This window comes from Antedon bifida, chromosome 6 (assembly GCF_963402885.1).
Source record: "Antedon bifida chromosome 6, ecAntBifi1.1, whole genome shotgun sequence".
Classification (NCBI taxonomy): Eukaryota; Metazoa; Echinodermata; class Crinoidea; order Comatulida; family Antedonidae; genus Antedon; species Antedon bifida.
In genome coordinates, this window is record NC_136231.1 from 5,817,580 (window position 1) to 5,836,437 (window position 18,858).

Below are 18,858 nucleotides of genomic sequence, written 5' to 3' on the forward strand. Positions count from 1 at the left end.
GATTTTTTGGAAAGTGAGAGGTCAACAATGATGTAATAGGTCGGCAGTGACGTAGGGAAATCCCCTACGACAGCGCCATCGGTCAGTTGGTATTCGATCGGTTACATGCTGGATGAGAAAGATAAATCTTTGGAAAAACTTGGTAGAAAATGCTGTAAAAGATTACATTAAATTCCTTATTTTATTGCATTCGACATTAACATTCAGGCTTAAGAATATCTACAAATGAAATGGTTTGATATAATAACACCTATATATATTACTGTAGTCATTATTATTTCAGTACGTGTGTATAGAAAGTTAGGCCCAAACATTGGTGTGTAGTGTAGGTGTATTATTAATATTATAATATATATTATGGCAGCTAGCAATAGGCAGTGAGTAGGCGATTTATACAAGTATACATGCCTCTTTATAATTAATAAAACAATTATAAATACATGCCCTTGATAATAATATCTAACTTAACTATGCCTTAGGGAGAGAGTCATGAAATCATTTCTTTCATGCAAACAAAAAACACATTCAACTTTCAAGGAAACCCAGTCACTTCACTAAATATATTATAATACAGGTATTATAAAACAATTGACCTCTTTGCAAATTTAGTTTTGTTTTTAATATAATATATTTCAGAAGTCGGAGCAAAATGAACCTGAACCAATGGACTCGGAACCCAAACAACTTCTTCATGAATTTTATACATTACAAGAGCAAAGAGTGACATCTTTTAAAATGCTAGATAAGTATGTTTAAAAAGCTGATATTTATTGCGTAACATAACATTTTTTATTTCATAGAAAATTGCTCCATAATGAAGTAGGCCTATAAGTCAGGTTTCATTGAATAATGTCTTTTGGTTCTATATTTATAATCAATCATAGAATTTCATAAAATCATGCATAACTTATTCTGCATGGCTCTGATGTCATAAACAAAGTTTTTTGCACAACTTCACAAATATATATATTTTGAAAAAGTTGCAAAATATTCTATTTACAGGTTTTAGAGAAACTCTATGGACAAAAATGGCAGTAAGAAATAAGAACAACAAATGTTGAAAAAAAAAAGATCCTGACAATCGCAAGGGTTATCTGCGATATCTTGCGGATAACCAATGAAGAAATTATTTACATTTTACTAAACATTTTAACCTGTCATATAAAACTGTTTAAAATCCATGAAAAAGTCATGGAATTTTTTTGCATCTCATAATCTTTGTATATGACTTAAATGAATAATGTATTTTCATTTCTTAGTGCACATACAGCATACCTCAGTACAGCACCAGACTATGATTTTCCAAGTTACAAACAAAAAGTGCATAGTATAACAGAGGATTTCAATCGTATTTCCCAGCGTATCATTTTAATAGAAAAGTTGTTTCGCGACAAACATGAAAAGATCGCAGTAGCTGATTGCTTAACTCAAGTACAGACGATGGAGAAACAACATCTTGAATTGGTAATGAAAGTTTTCCAAAAGAAGTTTTTAGGCTTAAATCTCTGTCTACACTATTAAAGTGCCCATATATGGTAGTGATATGCTCAAATATGGTAGTGATATAACATGACATGTCCATATATGGGCACATCACATTTTTTTATCACATAAAGTTTGATAGTGTAGACAGTGCTTAAAAACTGTCAACCATTGTTCCTACAGTATCTCCTCAAAAAAGTTGTCCATGCCCCACCACCTTTCACAATATGTAATCATATCATATATCATATCACACAAACCCCTCCCTACCCTATGTTAGCTATCAAAAGTTGTTTTATTTTTTCCAGTGAATAAATTAATATTTCTTTAACTGATTTCTTCATTTCAGATTGCTGAATTGCAACTGGCTAAGCAGAACATGCAGGACATTCCAAATGATGAAAATGTTCGAGAGTTGATGATATTTATTAAACAGCGGTAAGCCTGTTGGGTGTATTCAACCTATGTGTTGTTACTCCTCTATAAAATATTGCATTTATTTAATTTAGTTTATTTGACCTAGGCCTATCATTCAAGCTCTGTTTTTTTTTGTCTACCTTTCATTTATATTAATGTTCATTGAAAAAATGTGTACATACAATAAATGAAATAATACTTACTAGAATAATTTTTCAAATATATTTTTCAAATTGTTATATTACAGGTTGAACAAACTGTTAGAAGAAATTGCTGAACATCTTGAAAATTTGAAATACGAGACAGAAGATTTATTAGACCAGGATTGACGTCAAACAGATAAATGGCAGTGTCAACATGTCTTGGCGTATATTTATTTAGTCTCAAGTCAACATGTAAAGTTAATAGGGACTTTACAAAACATGACGTTTAGGGAAGGACGACGAATATCCTGTGTTCGATAGAGCGTAAAATCATATACAGTCAACATAGCCGTTTTATTAGTTACGCACCCTGTGCGAAGACGATAACCGGCAGTATCTCTCTCTCCGATCCCTCCCCTATCTCGTGGCGCAGGGCCCTTCTGAATCGCTTGGCTCTGGTGATACAGCATAGGCCTAGCCTTCCTAGCTAGGGGCCCCGCATTCAAACGCCGCTTTTAACACAGCCATTTTAACCCAATAAAAATGTTATTTCATTAAACAATTAAATTTCAAATATGTTCAAATATTTTTTAGAGTTTTGAAAATTCCATGTTTAAGTGTAATTTGAACTGTATATTTAAGGTTATACATATATATTATTTCTAGTCGTTCTCCGTAAACAGGAAAATGGCAACTTTATCGTCCTCAAAAAGTTTAAGACGACTGAATTTCACGCTAAGCTCCACCCACTTTGTTAAAGTTCATGCATAAATTATTCATGAACACTGTCTTGTGGCTTCCCGTCATGTTTCGTAAAGTCCCTAATGTTTTTCCAAGGGTACCACACCACTATAAGCTGAATCGAACAAATTATGCTGGTGACAAATTCAGTATTACTATCCAACTGGTGACCAAGTCCATAGTACATCATCTGCGTCGATAACTGTTCGTGAGGTTTCACAAAAGAGTGTCTAGAAAACATAGATATCAGAGTTTTCTAGAAAATTCTGAAACCCATCACAGAACCCCCTACACTGCAGAAAGGCAGATGTACACAAAATAAGATCAAAACTACAAATTTGATGGTAACAAAAACCTTTGTCTGATCAAGTTAATAACTGGATGAACATCTCCAATAAATACACTTATACAATTATTCCACAGATCATTTTTTTTTTATTCTCTCGTACAAAATACCACAACTGTTAAACTACTGTGTTAACCAATCATTTGGGTTTCCACCTCGGAACAATGATTATGCAACCAGGCATAGATTATTAAATTAGTTAAACATCATTAGTGTGGACAGACCTTAAGCCTGACTACAGATGTTCCATCTTTAATACATTTGCTGTATTCGATTGAGAAGATCCATTGTGTATTTAGTTGAGGAGTATTTTGAACACTACATACAAACCAAACAATTTTGCGTTATCACTCGAATAGAAAACAACATGCAACAGCTTTCCTGTTCCGACCTAAAGTCCCAATCGAATACTCAAATTTTAATAACTAATAATGCTCAACACCTTTTTAAATTGTCTATGCTGGTTGAAACTGTTCTATACATTCACACATTCAAATCAAGTTTAACTTATTGTATTTCATATGAAACAATTTGTAAGAGAGCACGTATATCTCATTTTAAACCAGATACATACATGCAATAAACAAAATGAGTATCAATAATATTTGAACAAGAACTCACTCGAGTACAGTATCTTATTTTGTTCCTTGTTTAAAAATCAATTTCTTTTTCACACGCTAATTTCTAAGAAATCTAAAAATGCGCCATGGCTTTGTTTTATCTGTACACTGAAGATGCTAAACATATTGCATCGTTTAATATTTGGGAGTAAAAAAAAATTGGAATCATGTTTAATATTAATTAGTTTAACATTAAAAAGTAACAGTCAAAAGTATTCACATACCCTTAATATAAAACAATATAGTGTAAGATTTTTTTTAATGGAATTTAATATACAGTATAATTTTCTTTCGGTTGAAGAAACACAATGTAAGCAAGAACACTGTCCCACAGTGACAGACAGGCATTGATACCTTGCACAGAATCTTACATAATAATATCATTTGAGCTGTTTTAGAATATGCTTTAAATTAATTTGCCTCTAGTTTCCTTAGCTTAGAAGTTTAACAATAGGTTATGAAATCAGCCCCCACAGCGCCATTAGTTGATATGGCAATACATTCAGGTTGCTGGAGATGGTTATGCGTGTTTGGCGGGAATGCGTTTGCATTTAATCTACGATTGAAGCCTAATCCTCTTCTTTAGAAGGCGCATCAAAATTTTCAACCAAATCTGTAAAATAAATATTTAATATTAGTTTTCATTGAAGGAAGTGGTGTTTTCTCACGGATGAAATAAATCTGTGCGGGCTTCAGTCATCAACAAAATAAGAGGAGCAACCACACTGAATAGGGAGGCTTGACCAAAAGGTAAAGTACATCTTTGGTCAAGTTCTTTCCATGTGTGGACAAGCAAACAAATTTTACTAGCTGTAACTTTTAATCTTGTGCTGTTAATTTTTAAAGCTTGCTTCCCACTTAGATGCAATTCCAAGAGACAGTTGGAATGATCCAACGCATCACGATTGGTCAGATTACTTGCTGCATGCTAACGTCCTTGCGTTGTATCCTAGTGTGAACAAAACTTAATAGACACTAGGCACAACAGAAGACATCCAGCTAGCCTGTAGACAATACACCGCTCAATACTAATTATATATATTTAAATGAAAGCAAGGCTAATGTACTTGTCAATTGTATGACCCACTATACGACCCCGGGACCCATTTTGACGCGCTGTGACCATGTTGTTTATGGTATGGTGTGTGGTAAAGTGACAGACATTGACACACCATTGTTCATTGATGTCACATACCATCTAGGATTTTTGACGCACCCCTGAATCAGTAATTATTTGTAAATGACGCACCCCTCCCAGGGGTCGTATAGTGGGTCATATAATTGACAAGTGCATAATTAAATTGTTTATAACACATTTTTTCACACATTTGTTAACATCTTACCTGGAACATCCTCGTCATCTTCGTCAATCTCATCAGGTTTTGGTGCCAAAGGTGCAACATCTTGCATGCCTGGAATACTTTCAGCCAAGCTTTTCAATGTGGCAGTACTATCAACTCCCTAAAAGTAACAGAATAAATAATATTATAATATTTTTCATATGTATTTTTTGTATTTTATTCTTTCACATCCAACAGTGTATACACTAATTACAGGATTGAAAATATAGATATAAATATAAAATATATATAATATAAAAATAACAAAAAGAAAAGCCTAAAAGTTGATCTAATCTATAATCTATAGATTTGCAGAAGTGTTAACTAATTCATATCATTGGATAATAGTATTTTTGTAATCTATTTGTATTACTTTTGTGCCTAGTATTGATATACATAATATTCTTTTATTTAATTCTTCAAATACAAATAGTACAAATTTGGTAAGCAGGTATCAAAGAAATAATAAATATGGCTAATCAAATTAATTAAAAATAAGATACTTGTGCTTGCTAATCAGAAGTGTGAAAGGTCAAATAAGTAAAAAAGTCAACCCTCCTAATACCCGACTATCTAAAAATCAGTACCTCTCTCAAAATGAGACTTTCCTTACAAAGCAAGGGGTCCCAAATTCTCAGACATAGTAGGCCAGCCCAACGGTGTCAGGTAAGCAATGTTTAAGTTGTGGCTGGCAGGGTTCAGCATGGGTATATCCCTGATTAAGTAAGTATTATAATAAGCATTTCAGTACTGTATTTCAAGTGTATACAGTAGTATCCTAAATCTACACCATACTAAAGTTCATTCTTACGAGTTGACTTAGGATTCCTGGGAGCATTTCTGTAATTTTTTTTATTTCTCCGTGTCCTGTGATAGCAAATGTGTTTGCAGCTAAGGAAGCTTGGACCTTTGGGTTATTGAAATGAATTAAGGTTCCATCATCTCTTATCATGTTTACCTGCAATGAAAATAAGTGTATATCACCAATTTACAGATTAGATTGTGATCAGCCTATTACAACTCCTAAATAAAAAGCCAAGAACCTTCTGAAAAAACATCAAAATCACTTAACATGGATTAATTTATTAGGACTATAAATGAAGATAATTTATGAAAACAAATTAAAATTTTAAATTTATTTTGGGTGAAAAAATAAAATTTTGGGAAAATATTTTGTATGTCATTGTTAACTGCAAGTGAATCACCTAGGCAATAGCAAGTTATGGGAACAGGGGAATGATTCCTCAAAAAGACTGTCACATATCACATATCAAAAATATTCTGTAGAATAGTATAAAAATAATCTAAACTAGAATTTAATTCGTCACTTTGACGAATTATAGGTGATCATTTTTATCATTTTACTGAAATTAATTTTTTTTAAACATGCACGTACGTTAACATACGATCGGAAAATGTTGATGTATGCCATCCTATTATATGCTTATAGTGCTGAGTTGTGCCTATATGCCATATACAATATGTACAGTATATACTGTATATCTATATACAGTGTAGCATAGGTGAAATTACGGGACACACATGTTCTAATTTTTTGGCATGATGACGTTATCAAACTAAACTTTAAGATGACGATTTCGAAAGATAATTAATTGAGCAAAAAAATATAAGATTTGGAAAAAAATTTGGCACGTAGAAGCGCTGTGCGCGCTCTTTGAATTGTGTATAACTTTGACGAAAAATATGAAAAAACTACTTTTTCACTTCAACTGGCCATATGTTAACGTCACAACATCCGATAGGCTTAATTTTTATATGAATTAACAGCCCACGAATTTCACGTCGGCAATCGGCAATTGCCGACCTTATTGCCGACCTTAAATTGTCAGAGGACGGCAAGAGATTGCCGACCTAGAAACTAGGCTATAGATCCCTCCTTTCAAGCCTCCTAGCAACAACATGGTACTTTAAGGGATCGTATCATTGAAATTTTAACAAGCATATTCACCACCATGTTGTGTTTAGTTAACAAACCATGGAATTAAGATGATCCCTGAATTCACTCAACCATTACATCATGTTGTGTGTGAGCTGCATGCTTTCTATCAAGCTGGCTGGGCACAGCGCGAGACCTGTGTAGGGGAATACCCTGTTATGCCAAGCAAGCAACTATGCTCTGTGTACGGCTAGCTCCAGAACCACGATGTTCAGCAATTATCAAATAGAATTTATCTTGTAAATTTTAGTGTTAGGTTTTTATATTTTAGTTAATTTTGCTAGTTCTTTTTGCATAACATATAGCTAGGGAGGCTAGGCCTTTAGGTTAGCAAGAGGTTAGGCCTTGGTGAATTTTCTATTTTTAGAACTGCCGAGACTGCCGACCTTGGCGAATTTAAGGTCGGCAATTTTTTGCCGACCTTCTTTTTTCTGAATTTCGTGGGCTGAATTAATATCTACATTTCATCAGCTTTCATAATAAATTATAATCATCAAGGTAACCTTCAATTCTGAAGAGCTGTAAGATATTCAAATTTACTGCGAAGGTGAAATTACACGGCCTACGTTATTCAAGTTTTTACGCGTGATGACGTCATTAAAATGAAGATAGTGTCAACTCATGATAAAGATAATTAATTAAGCAAGCACATACTGAAAGTTGTGCGAAATTCGAGCACACATAACCAAGATGCGCTCTGTTGAATGTGATAATCTACACAAAAAGATAACAAATCCTAATTTTTAAATTCAAGTGGCCATTTGATGACGTCAAAACATTTTGTACGTAAAATGTGTACATGAATTCATATCTACAACTCAATGGCTTCCAGAATAAGTTAAAAAAATCGGGGGTCATCTTGCATTCTGAAGAATTATTTTCATTTTAAAAAAGACCTATTTTTCACCATTTTCAGAACTTTTGTAAAATTAATGTGCGCATTTTGTCATTTTTAACGTGCTCGTATAGCGTTATTTTAAGTCGGAACTGACTCATATTTGGTGAATGTACTAAGGATGGTGAGTAGAATGAGATTTGTAAAAAAAATTCATATTTTTTACGCTTTTTAAGTATCGCGCGCGCAAAAACGCATTTTTGCGCAGTAATTTTTTAAAACACGCAAATGGCCTAATTCATGCTCTAAATTGATCAAAACTTAATTTTGAGCGTTTTAAATTTTTAACGCGCGATATCACGCGCATGAACCTACGTGCGCGTGCGTTTTTATTTGCTAATATTTTTACCCTTGATCTGAAGTTTACGTGTAGTGAATTTCATTAATATGTGATAATGAATTATGGAGATATGATTGATAATGTGATTTCGCAAAATGGCGTATAAATGTCGTCACGGATGAGTGATCACGCTGGAAAGCTTATTAGGATTAAGTTATATTATTTGAAAGATATTCTGAAATTTTTGTAATCATTGACATTAAACTTTTTGAGATAATTGTTACACAAAATAGTGTACAGAAACAATAAAAAGAAAGAAAAAAACAATAAAGATTTTATACAATAACAATAGGTGATCATTTTATTCTAAATGATCACCTAAATATTATGAAGAACCACATAAACAACAGTTGTTTTTTTTAATAATAATAAATAATTTCTTAATAAAAGCCTTACATGTTCGCAATGAGATTTGTTAAGAAAACATTCTCATTGACTGAGGAGCCTATTCACTACAAGCTATGCTTTCATTTAGGCTCCTCCACTTTATTTAAGTTATTGGTAAAATGAAATAAAATGAAATGAAACATGGGTAGTGGTACCAATGTGAGCGAAATAAGAAATACTCACTTCTTCAATTCCAGGTATATTATTAGTCTGTAGTTTTTTTAAAGTTGCTTGGAGTTTTTTATCGTCTGTTGTTGCTGTTTTGTGTACTACCTTTTTCTTTCGCCTAGCACTTCCTTTACCTCCTATCCTTACTTGCCCTGCACTTGCCTTCAACTTATTTAATTTTTCTTGATTCATGGTTAGATAACTATCTATATAAAATGTTTTAAATGTTAAACTTGGATCCGAGCTTCCCGTCAAATTATAAAATAATAGCTGGATCAACTCAATCAGTTTTAGGAAAATGACAACAATTAATTATTATTACAGAATTATAATCTACAGTACAGTATAATATGAAAATACAACTTAACTAGAATAGAATTTAAAACAGTATAAAATGTTAATTACCTTTAAAATTAGAAAATGAGCAATTCTTTGTTGTAGAGGACTAAAACAGACCTAAATTAAAATAATAGATAAGCAAAAATAAATTTTATTAATATTATTGTATACCTAGTATTTGTTTTATTAGAACTTTTCTTTCATGGTGGACAAATTTGAGTAGGCCAATTTATTTCGCCATGTATAGGGTTCCGGCAGAATGAATGCAATTGATTGGTCAATTGAAAATGCATGCACATTTTTATAAACTCATGTACAAAGTTTAACACCAATTTTTTCGACTGGTTGGCTGGCTTAGTGGTGTGGCTAGGAATCGAATGATTTTGTAGGTTCCATTCACAAATTTGTTTTAAAACACTATTGTCTTTTACTTACCATCTTTTTACCCATCATTGTCTTTACCCACCATTCCCTTGGGGGGATGTCCTTTTTTTTTAGGTTTAGAGGGTCGAATGCCCGATCGTCCCAGCGTTATTAGCATATGACCATGTCAGATTTTTTTACGATTGCCATTTCAGTTTGGGTGTCGGAACTGTGGCGTATTTATTTTTACATTACGTTAGTTTTTCTATTGTATTTTCATCAATCTGACTGAATGAATGACAAAAGCAAGCAGCCTAGTTTAGGCCTCTATCTAGCTAGTACTAGACAAGAGCCCACCTACTATTTGTTATTTCATGTACAATACAATATACAGTGTAATCCGATCATTCATAATTAAATCACACATCATTCATTCCCATATTTGGCATTGCAAAAAATATCTGATTAAATATTAAATAGAAAAACTAGGTTTAGAATAGAATAGAATTGTAATTTATTTGTCTTTTGAACTTGTATTTATTTAGGCCTAAACTTTAATTAAAACTAAAAGCAACATCCAAACAGTCAATGGAAGTGAGAGCAGTGTGTATAAATCGAATACCAAAATCAAATCTACCCCTACCCTCGCTACCAACCTACCAAGTGAACTAGGCTCTGGACTTACTTTACTACTGAACCGTGCAGTTTTCTGCTCGCTCGAGACTGCGTTTTACCGTCGGATATGCACGATCACAAACCACAAATGGGTGCGGAAGGCCTAGGCCTACTTAAAATACATATTTGTTTACTATTTCACCATATAATTCATTTATACCAACATACCAAACAATTACTAGAAATATCATATTTCATACCTACAAATGTAATCATAAATATAATGTTATAAACAACGTAATTTGAATATATTAAATGTTTTTAAAACTCACGTGCGCAATGTCTTTCTCTAAGAAAATGGCGAATATGAACTGGAAATGACGTAATAGGGTCATGATCAAGTTCATTTAGTAGTGAGGAAGATTAAAAAATTGTATGTAGTTTTCTAAAAATCTAACAAGGAATATGCGTATGTCTATTTTGTTTGAAAATATTAACTCTTAAAATGTGTCATAACTTAAAAAATACTAGTTTCCTCATATATAACAATTTAATTTCAATAAGAATAAATCCCTAAATAAATCTAAATAATTGCACCTGTATAATGAACTTTAGTAGTTTGACCTTAAACTTGGCTCTTCTATGATTTTGATATCCTCCCTTATATTTTAAATAAACAGAATTTCAACTTTAAAATGAATATTATTAATATTAACTGTTTAAAAATAATGTATAATTGTGTTTTCCACCTTTTAAAATCATTATAGTAGATATTTTGTTATTTTTGAATTTGTTAATAGAGGGGTACAAATATGTACAGTTCATAGAACGGCAGGCATGTTTAAGAACGAAACGCGCGAAATATTCGTCATAATTGCAGTCAGACCAAATCTGTCCGTACTTTAGTTCAGTTTATTCTCATTCTTGCTTGTTTTGTTGTAATTTACAATACTATCTACTTGTTACAGAATTCTTTCTTATTCTCTTGATTTGATTAAAGTTGTTTTATACAATTTACAATGGGTGAACAAAACGATGTAAAGACAGAAGAAGATGCACCAGCGGCAGCTGAAAGCACCACCACTACCGACGCAACAATGACAAATCTAGAAGATAACGCTGCGGCAGCCAGCAGCACCTCAGCTGATGAAGAAACCGGGGATGAAGGGTCTGTATTACTATTTAGCCGTATATTTTATACCTACATAACCTAGAGAAATAACTAGGCCTAACTAAACTAGCCCAGGGCCAGGCCTAGATAGTACTAGTAGAGTGTAGTAGCCTACAGTAATATTGGGGATTCAGCCTATTATTAATAAAAGTATATAATAATATTAATTAATATAGGATGTTGTTTTCAGATAGCCTTGATAATGATAACAATTTTTGAAGTAAATAATGCACATTTCTAAGCGGGCACAGAATCATTTCCCGACGACGTTGCTCGGTGCGTCAAACATGAAAACCGAAAAATTAACAAAATATTTTGACGCTCTTCTAATCGGGGAAAACCCTGGAAGCCTGCCTTTTTGTGGTGTGGTCATTGATTTGTAGTATTTTATATAACCACTGTATGTTCATATTTATTAATTTGTACTTTTTCCCTCTTTAGTGTTGACATAGATGAAGTTGCCCAGACACTTATGGCAAAAGGGAAGAGGAATCTTGTCGTTGGTGAAGTGCTTCAAGCAGTGCAGGCTTTTCAAGAAGCAAGTGGACTTCTGTAGGTGGAAGTAGCTAAATTAGAATGCTTTGGGTTTTTGTATATACATTTATTAGAAAGAAATATTGCACTTTTTAAAGTTATTACAATTAAAAATGAGTTTAAAAACTTTAAATCAAATCCATTAAAAATATAGACATCACTTTGTGGTTTGGAATGTTGGAAATTTAAAAATTCAATATAAACTTTTAATTCCTGTAAATAGTACAACTATATTGATGTTTAAACTGTTTTTTTGTATTTAAGAGCTTCAAAATATGGAGAAACTGCACATGAATGCGGGGAAGCATACTTCAAATATGGCACTGCCCTTTTGGAGTTGGCTCGTATGGAGACTGGCGTGCTTGGGAATGCTTTGGATGGCGTACCAGAGGATGCTGATTCCGATGATGACACTTCCAATCTTAAAGGTATGTTAGACTTGGGTTTCTTGGTTTTTGACTCACTGCTGTATGTAAACATTTGCAGGGCTCAAAATTTACTTTCCGGACTTGTATTTAAGACAAATCCAGCAAATTACTAAGCTTTTGTGAATGGTAGCTTATTTTAAAACAAACCACCCATCCCCACCATGTGATGTGCCCATATATGGAAATGATGATGTGTATCACTACCATATTTGGGCACATCACACTTTTTTAGAGTGTAGACAGAGCTTAATGGACGATTTGCAATCAATTCCTCAGGACCTGAAAGAGAACAGATATTTAAAGATGTGTACAGTGCCATGGCTGAGGACAGTGAGGAGAGAAAGAAGGCAAATGCTAAAAAAGAAAGCGATGCAAGTGGTGATGTAAAGGAAGCTGCTGTGAATGGTAAGGATGTTGATGTTAAGGTCAACGGGGAGAGTAAGAAAGAGAGTAAGGTGGCGGAGGAAAAAAAGGAAAAAGAGCAGAAAGATGAAGAAGCAATGGAGACCGACACCAGTAAAGAAGTGAAAGAAAAAGTAGACGCTGCTGATAAAACATCGGACACAAAAAAAGATGTCAAGGATTCTGATAAAGCCGAAAGTGCTAAAAAGGCGAAAGATGGCGCCAAAAAAGGTTTGAAAATGTGATGGCACCGTCGACGCACCAAGTTCAAACCTAACAATTAACGTGTCATTTTTCTTTCAGTATTAATATAATGCACTTTCCAATTCATGTATTGAATATTTCGTACTTATTTTCATTAACTGAAATTCTTCTGTCTGGTAATTTTGTGATATTTTGTTACAATTTTTATATAATTTACAAACAGTGGAATCCTTTTTTTGGAATTCTTTGGAAACACCCTCATTTAGGGACCCTTTCCCTTGAAAATAACTGCCAATATATGTTTCAACACTTATTGAGGACACACTGTAGGATTCTAATGGTGTCCCCCATAATATGGGTTTCCTGTATTTTTGTAATATTGTGTATATTAATGTGTTAATTAAAAACCATATTACCGTATAGTTTTGAAGCATATTGCTATTATGGTAATGGCCTTGCACCCGACGGTAGGTTGGTAACTACTGTACCCACCAAATTTAGCGTTAATTGGTTCATGAAGCCAACTTATCCTGAATGGGCCCATTGTAATAATTTTTTTTAATTAATGTTGTACATTTGTTTACTATTCATTTTGACTGTGATAATCTAACAATAACATATTTAATTCTATTTAATATGTATATCAAATAATACAATTTCCAGGCTATATCTACGCCTATATAGCCCCCTCTATGGCTTTTGGTAAAATACTATGTTATGATATTGGTGCATTGTAAGCAGGTTGGATCGCTGAATGAATAGTGCCTGGGTTTAGCAATGTAATGCTGTAGCGTTAGGCTAGGTTTCAAAACTTGTGTTTTTTTCTTTTTTTCACTCGCCATCTTTATTGACCATCTTTTCCTAGAAGGGTTTTTTGTTTTTTTTGTTTACGAGGGCATTCGAGTAGGCGTAGATATAGAATCTAGCTTGGATCCACGACTAGGCATAGATAGATGCATCCACTGCGTTATATTTAACCCCTTTCTTTGTCCACAGTTGCTGAATCTTATATAATTATTTTTTTAGATGGAGCTGGAGGCAGCAAGGATGAAAGTACCGCTGATGATGAAGTAAATATATCTTTTAAAACTCTCTTCTTTATGTGCTACAACAATCTTTTGCATGCCCCATTCCGTGAATATATTATGAAATTAACATTATTAATAGTACTAATAATATTGATGTAAACTTTGTTACTCTTTTTTCACACTATTGCTACTCTACTGATATATTTACAAAATTAAGATGAAATGAATGAAATTTCTAAATAAAATTGTGGAACCATATTTAATTTTAAATAGTAATTTATGTAAGACAATAAATGTTTTTTTTTTATTGTAGGCAGAAACGGCAGAGGATATCTCAAATTTTGAACTAGCATGGGAAATGCTTGAACTTGCCAGGGTTATATTTTTAGAGTAAGTTGACATTCTTTTGTTTTTTTTTCAAATACATTTGGATTAATTAGTTCAAATCAACATGTCAGTCTAATTTCCACCTGTATAAAACAAAATGTTTGCAATGCTGTACTAGTATATAGTGTACCGTCTATAAAACAAGTCCCAAATTTTTTTATGGAAGCAAATTTTTGATTTAAATTGCAGCATACTGTATTAAAAGCCAAACTCTGGAATGGTAACCATTCAACATTAATGTTTTTACATTCTGTATTTAAATTTTATTATTTAGTGAAGACAAACAGAAACAGCTTCAAATAGCTCATGTTCATCTGACTCTAGGAGAGCTCAGCATGGAAACTGAAAATTACAATCAGAGCATTAAGGACTTTCATAAATGCCTTGAACTGCGAGGAAAGCATTTAGATGAAGACGACAGGCTATTGGCAGAGACGCACTACAGCTTGGGATTGGTCTATGGTCTTGACAAAGACTTTGAGAAGTCAATTGAGGTGCATAGTTTACATTTTTTCTGTTCAATTGGTAGTCTGTTCTGTACTGACTGTAGAATATAAATATCCACGGCCTAAAGCCTGATAAAAAATTTGCAAAAATCTAGGTACCAAGAAAAGGCAACCCTAGAAATGGAGCATTAAAAAATGTATAAATAACAATAATTACCTGCATACCTCTTGTTTGATATTGAATGCATGAGGATTTGTCTATAGGGGCCCCTTTAGTTTTATGTATAATTTAGATTCACACTTGGTAACACTAATGTTATTAAAATACAGCTAGCGTAGGTTTTTGACAAGAATTAATATTTGTCATTATTACACAAAATCGGCTAAAATAATTATCTAACCCGATTTGTTCCATTTGGTATGTCTTCTCATTGGCTATGATGATTTGCACAGGGGTCTGATGTTGGCCTTAATATGAAGGCTTAGCTCTTTGTAACTTTTCTAGTATTGCATGTGGTGATTCTAGAGTAAGTGCAGAGGGAAGACAACCTAGCATATCTGAGCAAAGTTTTATTACATTTTGTCTTAAAAATGAAAAGTTCCATCAATAATTTACCAGTTTACTGGTCTTGGTACTGTATTTACCAGTTTACTGTTCTTGGTATTTACCCGTTTACTGGTCTTGGTACTGTATTTACCCGTTTACTGGTCTTGGTATTTACCCGTTTACTGGTCTTGGTATTTACCCGTTTACTGGTCTTGGTATTTACCCGTTTACTGGTCTTGGTATTTACCCGTTTACTGGTCTTGGTATTTACCCGTTTACTGGTCTTGGTATTTACCGGTTTACTGGTCTTGGTATTTACCGGTTTACTGGTCTTGGTATTTACCGGTTCACTGGTCTTGGTATTTACCGGTTCACTGGTCTTGGTATTTACCCGTTTACTGGTCTTGGTATTTACCCGTTTACTGGTCAAATATTGTATCCTATTTTAAGAGATTCCCCTTCAAAACTGTACAATAAAATAAATATTTTGATTTGTTATTAGAGCTATGAAAAATCTTTGAAAGTGATCGACCTGAGAATCAAGAACTTGCATACAACTCTGAAGGAACATGAAGCAGGAGAAGGAGATGGTAACTTTATTTTGTGTAATTTGAACAAATATAATGGAACACTCCTTTAAGAGACCTATTAAAGAGATGCATCCATGTCAACAGAGCAACCCAATGGCAGGAATTTTTTCCCATGTCCCCTAAACTTATAGAACAGAGCAGACTTCCCAACTCTCCCGATATTTCGAGTCGTCTCCCGCTTTTCTGCTAATATGCAATTTCTCCCGATATTCTGGAGAAACCCTAAAAATATCCAGATACGTATACATTTAAGATAAGAGATTAAAAAAATGACTAATATAATATAAAGATGCTTAAAAATTAATGCATTGACATCAATTTTCCGCCCTTGACACACCCGACATACCATGTTTACTATTATAAATTGCAATATTTTTGCAAACTAAGGTTGGATGTACTATTGTAGTGCCCTCTATAGTTTCATATAACCTCCCAATGGTTCATTTTTTCAAAGTTGGAAGGCAGAGACCAAACTAAAATATCAGTCTATACCTTTTCGTTGATTGTTACGAGTAGGGGGTTTTTCCTGTGTACTAGTTCACACACAGCCACTGTCACAAACTCATCATAGTACTATACTATACAGTGGGCCCTCTGGAAGAACAGTATATAGAATATATTATAATAATAATTTGATATTTCAGAAAAAGACAGCTCAGAACATTCACCAGAGGATATTACAAAAGAAATTAAGGAACTTGAAGCGCTTATTCCAGACATAAATGCAAAGGTAATTTTTATAAATAGAAATAATTTTGAATAGCAGAGTGGCCAAGGCCATAGTGAGAGGTTTAAAACAGACGAGACAAAGATGCTTTTAATATAAAACATCGACGATCTGTGCTGTGCCTCTAGCTATGAATTTGGAAATGCTTTTTTTGAAGCCATGTGTGTTTCAATTCCGTGACTACGTAGTATTCTAATAGAGCCTCCTACTTATATACATATACGGTGTATAAAGCTGTCTACACAACTAGTTGACAAAAAAGTGTTCCCAAATATGGTAGTGATATGACATCATCATGTCTATATATAGGGACATCACATTTTTTTTGTCGCATAAAGTTTGCCTAATATATGTTTATTCACCTTTTTTTTTCCTTTTTAGATTGAAGATTCAAAAGAGATGAAGAAAAATGTCTCAGACTCTGTGAAAGCTACTTTTGTAAGTTTTAATTATTGTTATAAGTATATATAGTATTATTATTTGTGTTGAATGATGTACATTTTGTTTCTTTTGATCTTGGATATGCTAATGACGAATTTTATGAATTCTCTTCTAGGCTTCATCAGCTTTTGGCCAATCTTCATCATCTTCAACCGTCAATGTCGTAAGTATTACTTGTTTGTTTTATTTTATTGACTTTCACACAGAATGACGCCAAATCAAAATCTGAAATTGTGAATATATAAGTATTGATTTGAAATCTTCCAGATGCAATTTTAAGCCAAATAATTAATAGTAATTGCGAGAAACCGTCTAATATCCTTGTTCTTGATATTAATTGAGTGCTTTCTTTTTTTTAAAGATCAAAGCAAAACCAACTCAAAAGACGGACAATGCCACAGATGTCTCTCACCTAATGAGAAAAAAGGTCAGTACATTTGCGAAATTTAAATCCTTTTGTAGCATTACTTAAATTATTAATTCTATTTTCTGCCAAATACTAAACAGTGCTATAAAAGGCAAGAAAAAACAGATCCACATTTCTGAGTGTTTTTCCTTTTGTTTTGATCCAGAGGAAACCTGATGAAAATGATGGCAACGATTCAAAGAAAAGCAAGAATGAAACGAATGGATCGGCCGCCAATGGACATGCTAATGGTGACGCTAATGGCGACAAAGCAAAGGTTCGCAAATCAGATTTTTATTCACCGGCCTTGTTAATAATCAAGTCCACCCAAACCCACTATAAAATTTAGTTTTGTGTAGTATTTCTGTAACTTTATTTGTGTGGAAGATATAAAAGTGGAGCTGTACCTTGGTGGTTAACGTGCTTCCCTCGCAATCCAGGGTTCAATCCTGACCTAGTGCTAGAGTTGTAACTCGCAACTCTTTCAACTCCACTCCCAAAGCCTCAAATGACACCTAGTTTATAAGCATGATAAATTATAAAATAGTTTATCCACCTTGTAATAGGTGAGTTTGTGCTCGCTGTTGGATGCGTATGAAATTTTTTAAAAGGGCTGTTCCACATTAGGGAAGTTCATAGTGATATTGATAATATTTACTCATTAACTTTCTGTTAATTTTCATTTCAGGTGAAACAGAAGACGGTTGAAGATGTTTTGGCGGCAAAAGAATGCAGCATGGAAACTTAATAAATATAATTGAAAGGCCAAATAATCATTGAAATTACTCTTCTGAAATCTTTGTAAATATATTATGTTCTGCCAAATTTTTTTTAATCACAATTCCTTGTATTTTTTTATGTTCAGGAACTAATTATTGTAAACAATATCAAAATTTGTCTGTAAATAGTTGTTATGCTGACCCTACATGTCTTGAAAGGCTTTTGTTACCAACAAAATTATGTGAATATACAAGTAGATTCAGGTTATTCTTGCAAATGTTGTCATCTGATTTTTTTGTAGAAATAAAACAAGCAAACATGAAAGTATTACTGCCTTTTTTCATTGTGTATATTGTCTAAGTTGTTGTAACCATCTTGCTTCAAGATGGTGATGACAAGTGTGTGTGTGTGTGTCTAGATTGTTGCAACCATCTTGCTTCAAGATGGTGATGACAAGTGTGTGTCTAAATTGTTGTAACCATCTTGCTTCAAGATGGTGATGACAAGTGTGTGTCTAAATTGTTGTAACCATGTTGCTTCAAGATGGTGATGACAAGTGTGTAGGCCTAAATTGTTGTAACCAGCTTGTTTCAAGATGTTGCAACCATCTTGCTTCAAGATGGTGATGACAAGTGTGTATATTGTCTAAATTGTTGCAACCATCTTGCTTCAAG

At 33.3% G+C, this 18,858-nt stretch overlaps 3 protein-coding genes across 8 annotated transcripts; 2 read left to right on the forward strand and 1 right to left on the reverse strand.

Moving 5' to 3' along the window:
* The first annotated feature begins 93 nt into the window (after positions 1-93).
* On the forward strand, positions 94-3,111 carry LOC144844158 (required for excision 1-B domain-containing protein-like). Of its 3 annotated transcripts, XR_013612395.1 has the most exons (6): positions 101-142; positions 637-746; positions 1,260-1,464; positions 1,832-1,920; positions 2,147-2,684; positions 2,756-3,111. XR_013612395.1 is itself a non-coding variant. In XM_078700907.1 (5 exons), exons 1-5 carry the CDS (start codon positions 231-233, stop codon positions 2,226-2,228), a joined length of 489 nt encoding a protein of 162 aa, XP_078557033.1. In that variant the 5' UTR covers positions 94-230; the 3' UTR covers positions 2,229-3,111. The 3 variants fall into 3 exon arrangements, 2 of the variants coding, with proteins under 2 accessions (XP_078557033.1, XP_078557032.1); XM_078700907.1 differs by having other exon boundaries at positions 94-233; positions 2,147-3,111; XM_078700906.1 differs by having other exon boundaries at positions 2,147-3,111.
* An 84-nt stretch (positions 3,112-3,195) lies between these two features.
* Positions 3,196-10,574, reverse strand: LOC144844159 (transcription factor BTF3 homolog 4-like). 2 transcript variants are annotated; one of them, XM_078700908.1, is made up of 6 exons: positions 10,486-10,574; positions 9,242-9,292; positions 8,852-9,042; positions 5,901-6,047; positions 5,093-5,210; positions 3,196-4,362 (listed from the first exon to the last, which is right to left on the reverse strand). In XM_078700908.1, the coding sequence occupies exons 3-6, from the start codon at positions 9,026-9,028 to the stop codon at positions 4,319-4,321; spliced, it is 486 nt and encodes a 161-aa protein (XP_078557034.1). In that variant the 5' UTR covers positions 9,029-9,042; positions 9,242-9,292; positions 10,486-10,574; the 3' UTR covers positions 3,196-4,318. The 2 variants fall into 2 exon arrangements, with proteins under 2 accessions (XP_078557034.1, XP_078557035.1); XM_078700909.1 differs by lacking the exon at positions 9,242-9,292 and having other exon boundaries at positions 10,486-10,498.
* Positions 10,575-11,008: 434 nt separating this feature from the next.
* Positions 11,009-18,511, forward strand: LOC144844760 (protein HGV2-like). 3 transcript variants are annotated; one of them, XM_078701815.1, is made up of 14 exons: positions 11,009-11,321; positions 11,766-11,876; positions 12,123-12,286; positions 12,563-12,691; positions 13,919-13,962; positions 14,234-14,310; positions 14,582-14,801; positions 15,803-15,890; positions 16,535-16,620; positions 16,999-17,055; positions 17,174-17,221; positions 17,420-17,485; positions 17,631-17,741; positions 18,153-18,511. In XM_078701815.1, the coding sequence occupies exons 1-14, from the start codon at positions 11,173-11,175 to the stop codon at positions 18,210-18,212; spliced, it is 1,410 nt and encodes a 469-aa protein (XP_078557941.1). In that variant the 5' UTR covers positions 11,009-11,172; the 3' UTR covers positions 18,213-18,511. The 3 variants fall into 3 exon arrangements, with proteins under 3 accessions (XP_078557941.1, XP_078557942.1, XP_078557940.1); XM_078701814.1 differs by having other exon boundaries at positions 11,010-11,321; positions 12,563-12,919; XM_078701816.1 differs by lacking the exon at positions 12,563-12,691.
* Positions 18,512-18,858: the final 347 nt, after the last annotated feature.

Excerpts from the sequence above, each read along its gene's own strand:
- LOC144844159 (XM_078700908.1), bottom strand. The coding sequence starts at position 9,028 with ATGAATCAAGAAAAATTAAATAAGTTGAAGGCAAGTGCAGGGCAAGTA. Across the intron at positions 5,211-5,900 it reads CAGGAATCCTAAGTCAACTC|GGAGTTGATAGTACTGCCAC; the intron begins GTAAGAATGAAC and ends TGTTACTTTTAG. Across the intron at positions 4,363-5,092 it reads AGATGACGAGGATGTTCCAG|ATTTGGTTGAAAATTTTGAT; the intron begins GTAAGATGTTAA and ends TTTATTTTACAG.
- LOC144844158 (XM_078700906.1), top strand. The coding sequence starts at position 113 with ATGAGAAAGATAAATCTTTGGAAAAACTTG. Across the intron at positions 143-636 it reads TAAATCTTTGGAAAAACTTG|AAGTCGGAGCAAAATGAACC; the intron begins GTAGAAAATGCT and ends AATATATTTCAG. Across the intron at positions 1,921-2,146 it reads ATGATATTTATTAAACAGCG|GTTGAACAAACTGTTAGAAG; the intron begins GTAAGCCTGTTG and ends GTTATATTACAG.
- LOC144844760 (XM_078701814.1), top strand. The coding sequence starts at position 11,173 with ATGGGTGAACAAAACGATGTAAAGACAGAAGAAGATGCACCAGCGGCA. Across the intron at positions 14,802-15,802 it reads ACTTTGAGAAGTCAATTGAG|AGCTATGAAAAATCTTTGAA; the intron begins GTGCATAGTTTA and ends ATTTGTTATTAG. Across the intron at positions 16,621-16,998 it reads TTCCAGACATAAATGCAAAG|ATTGAAGATTCAAAAGAGAT; the intron begins GTAATTTTTATA and ends TTTCCTTTTTAG.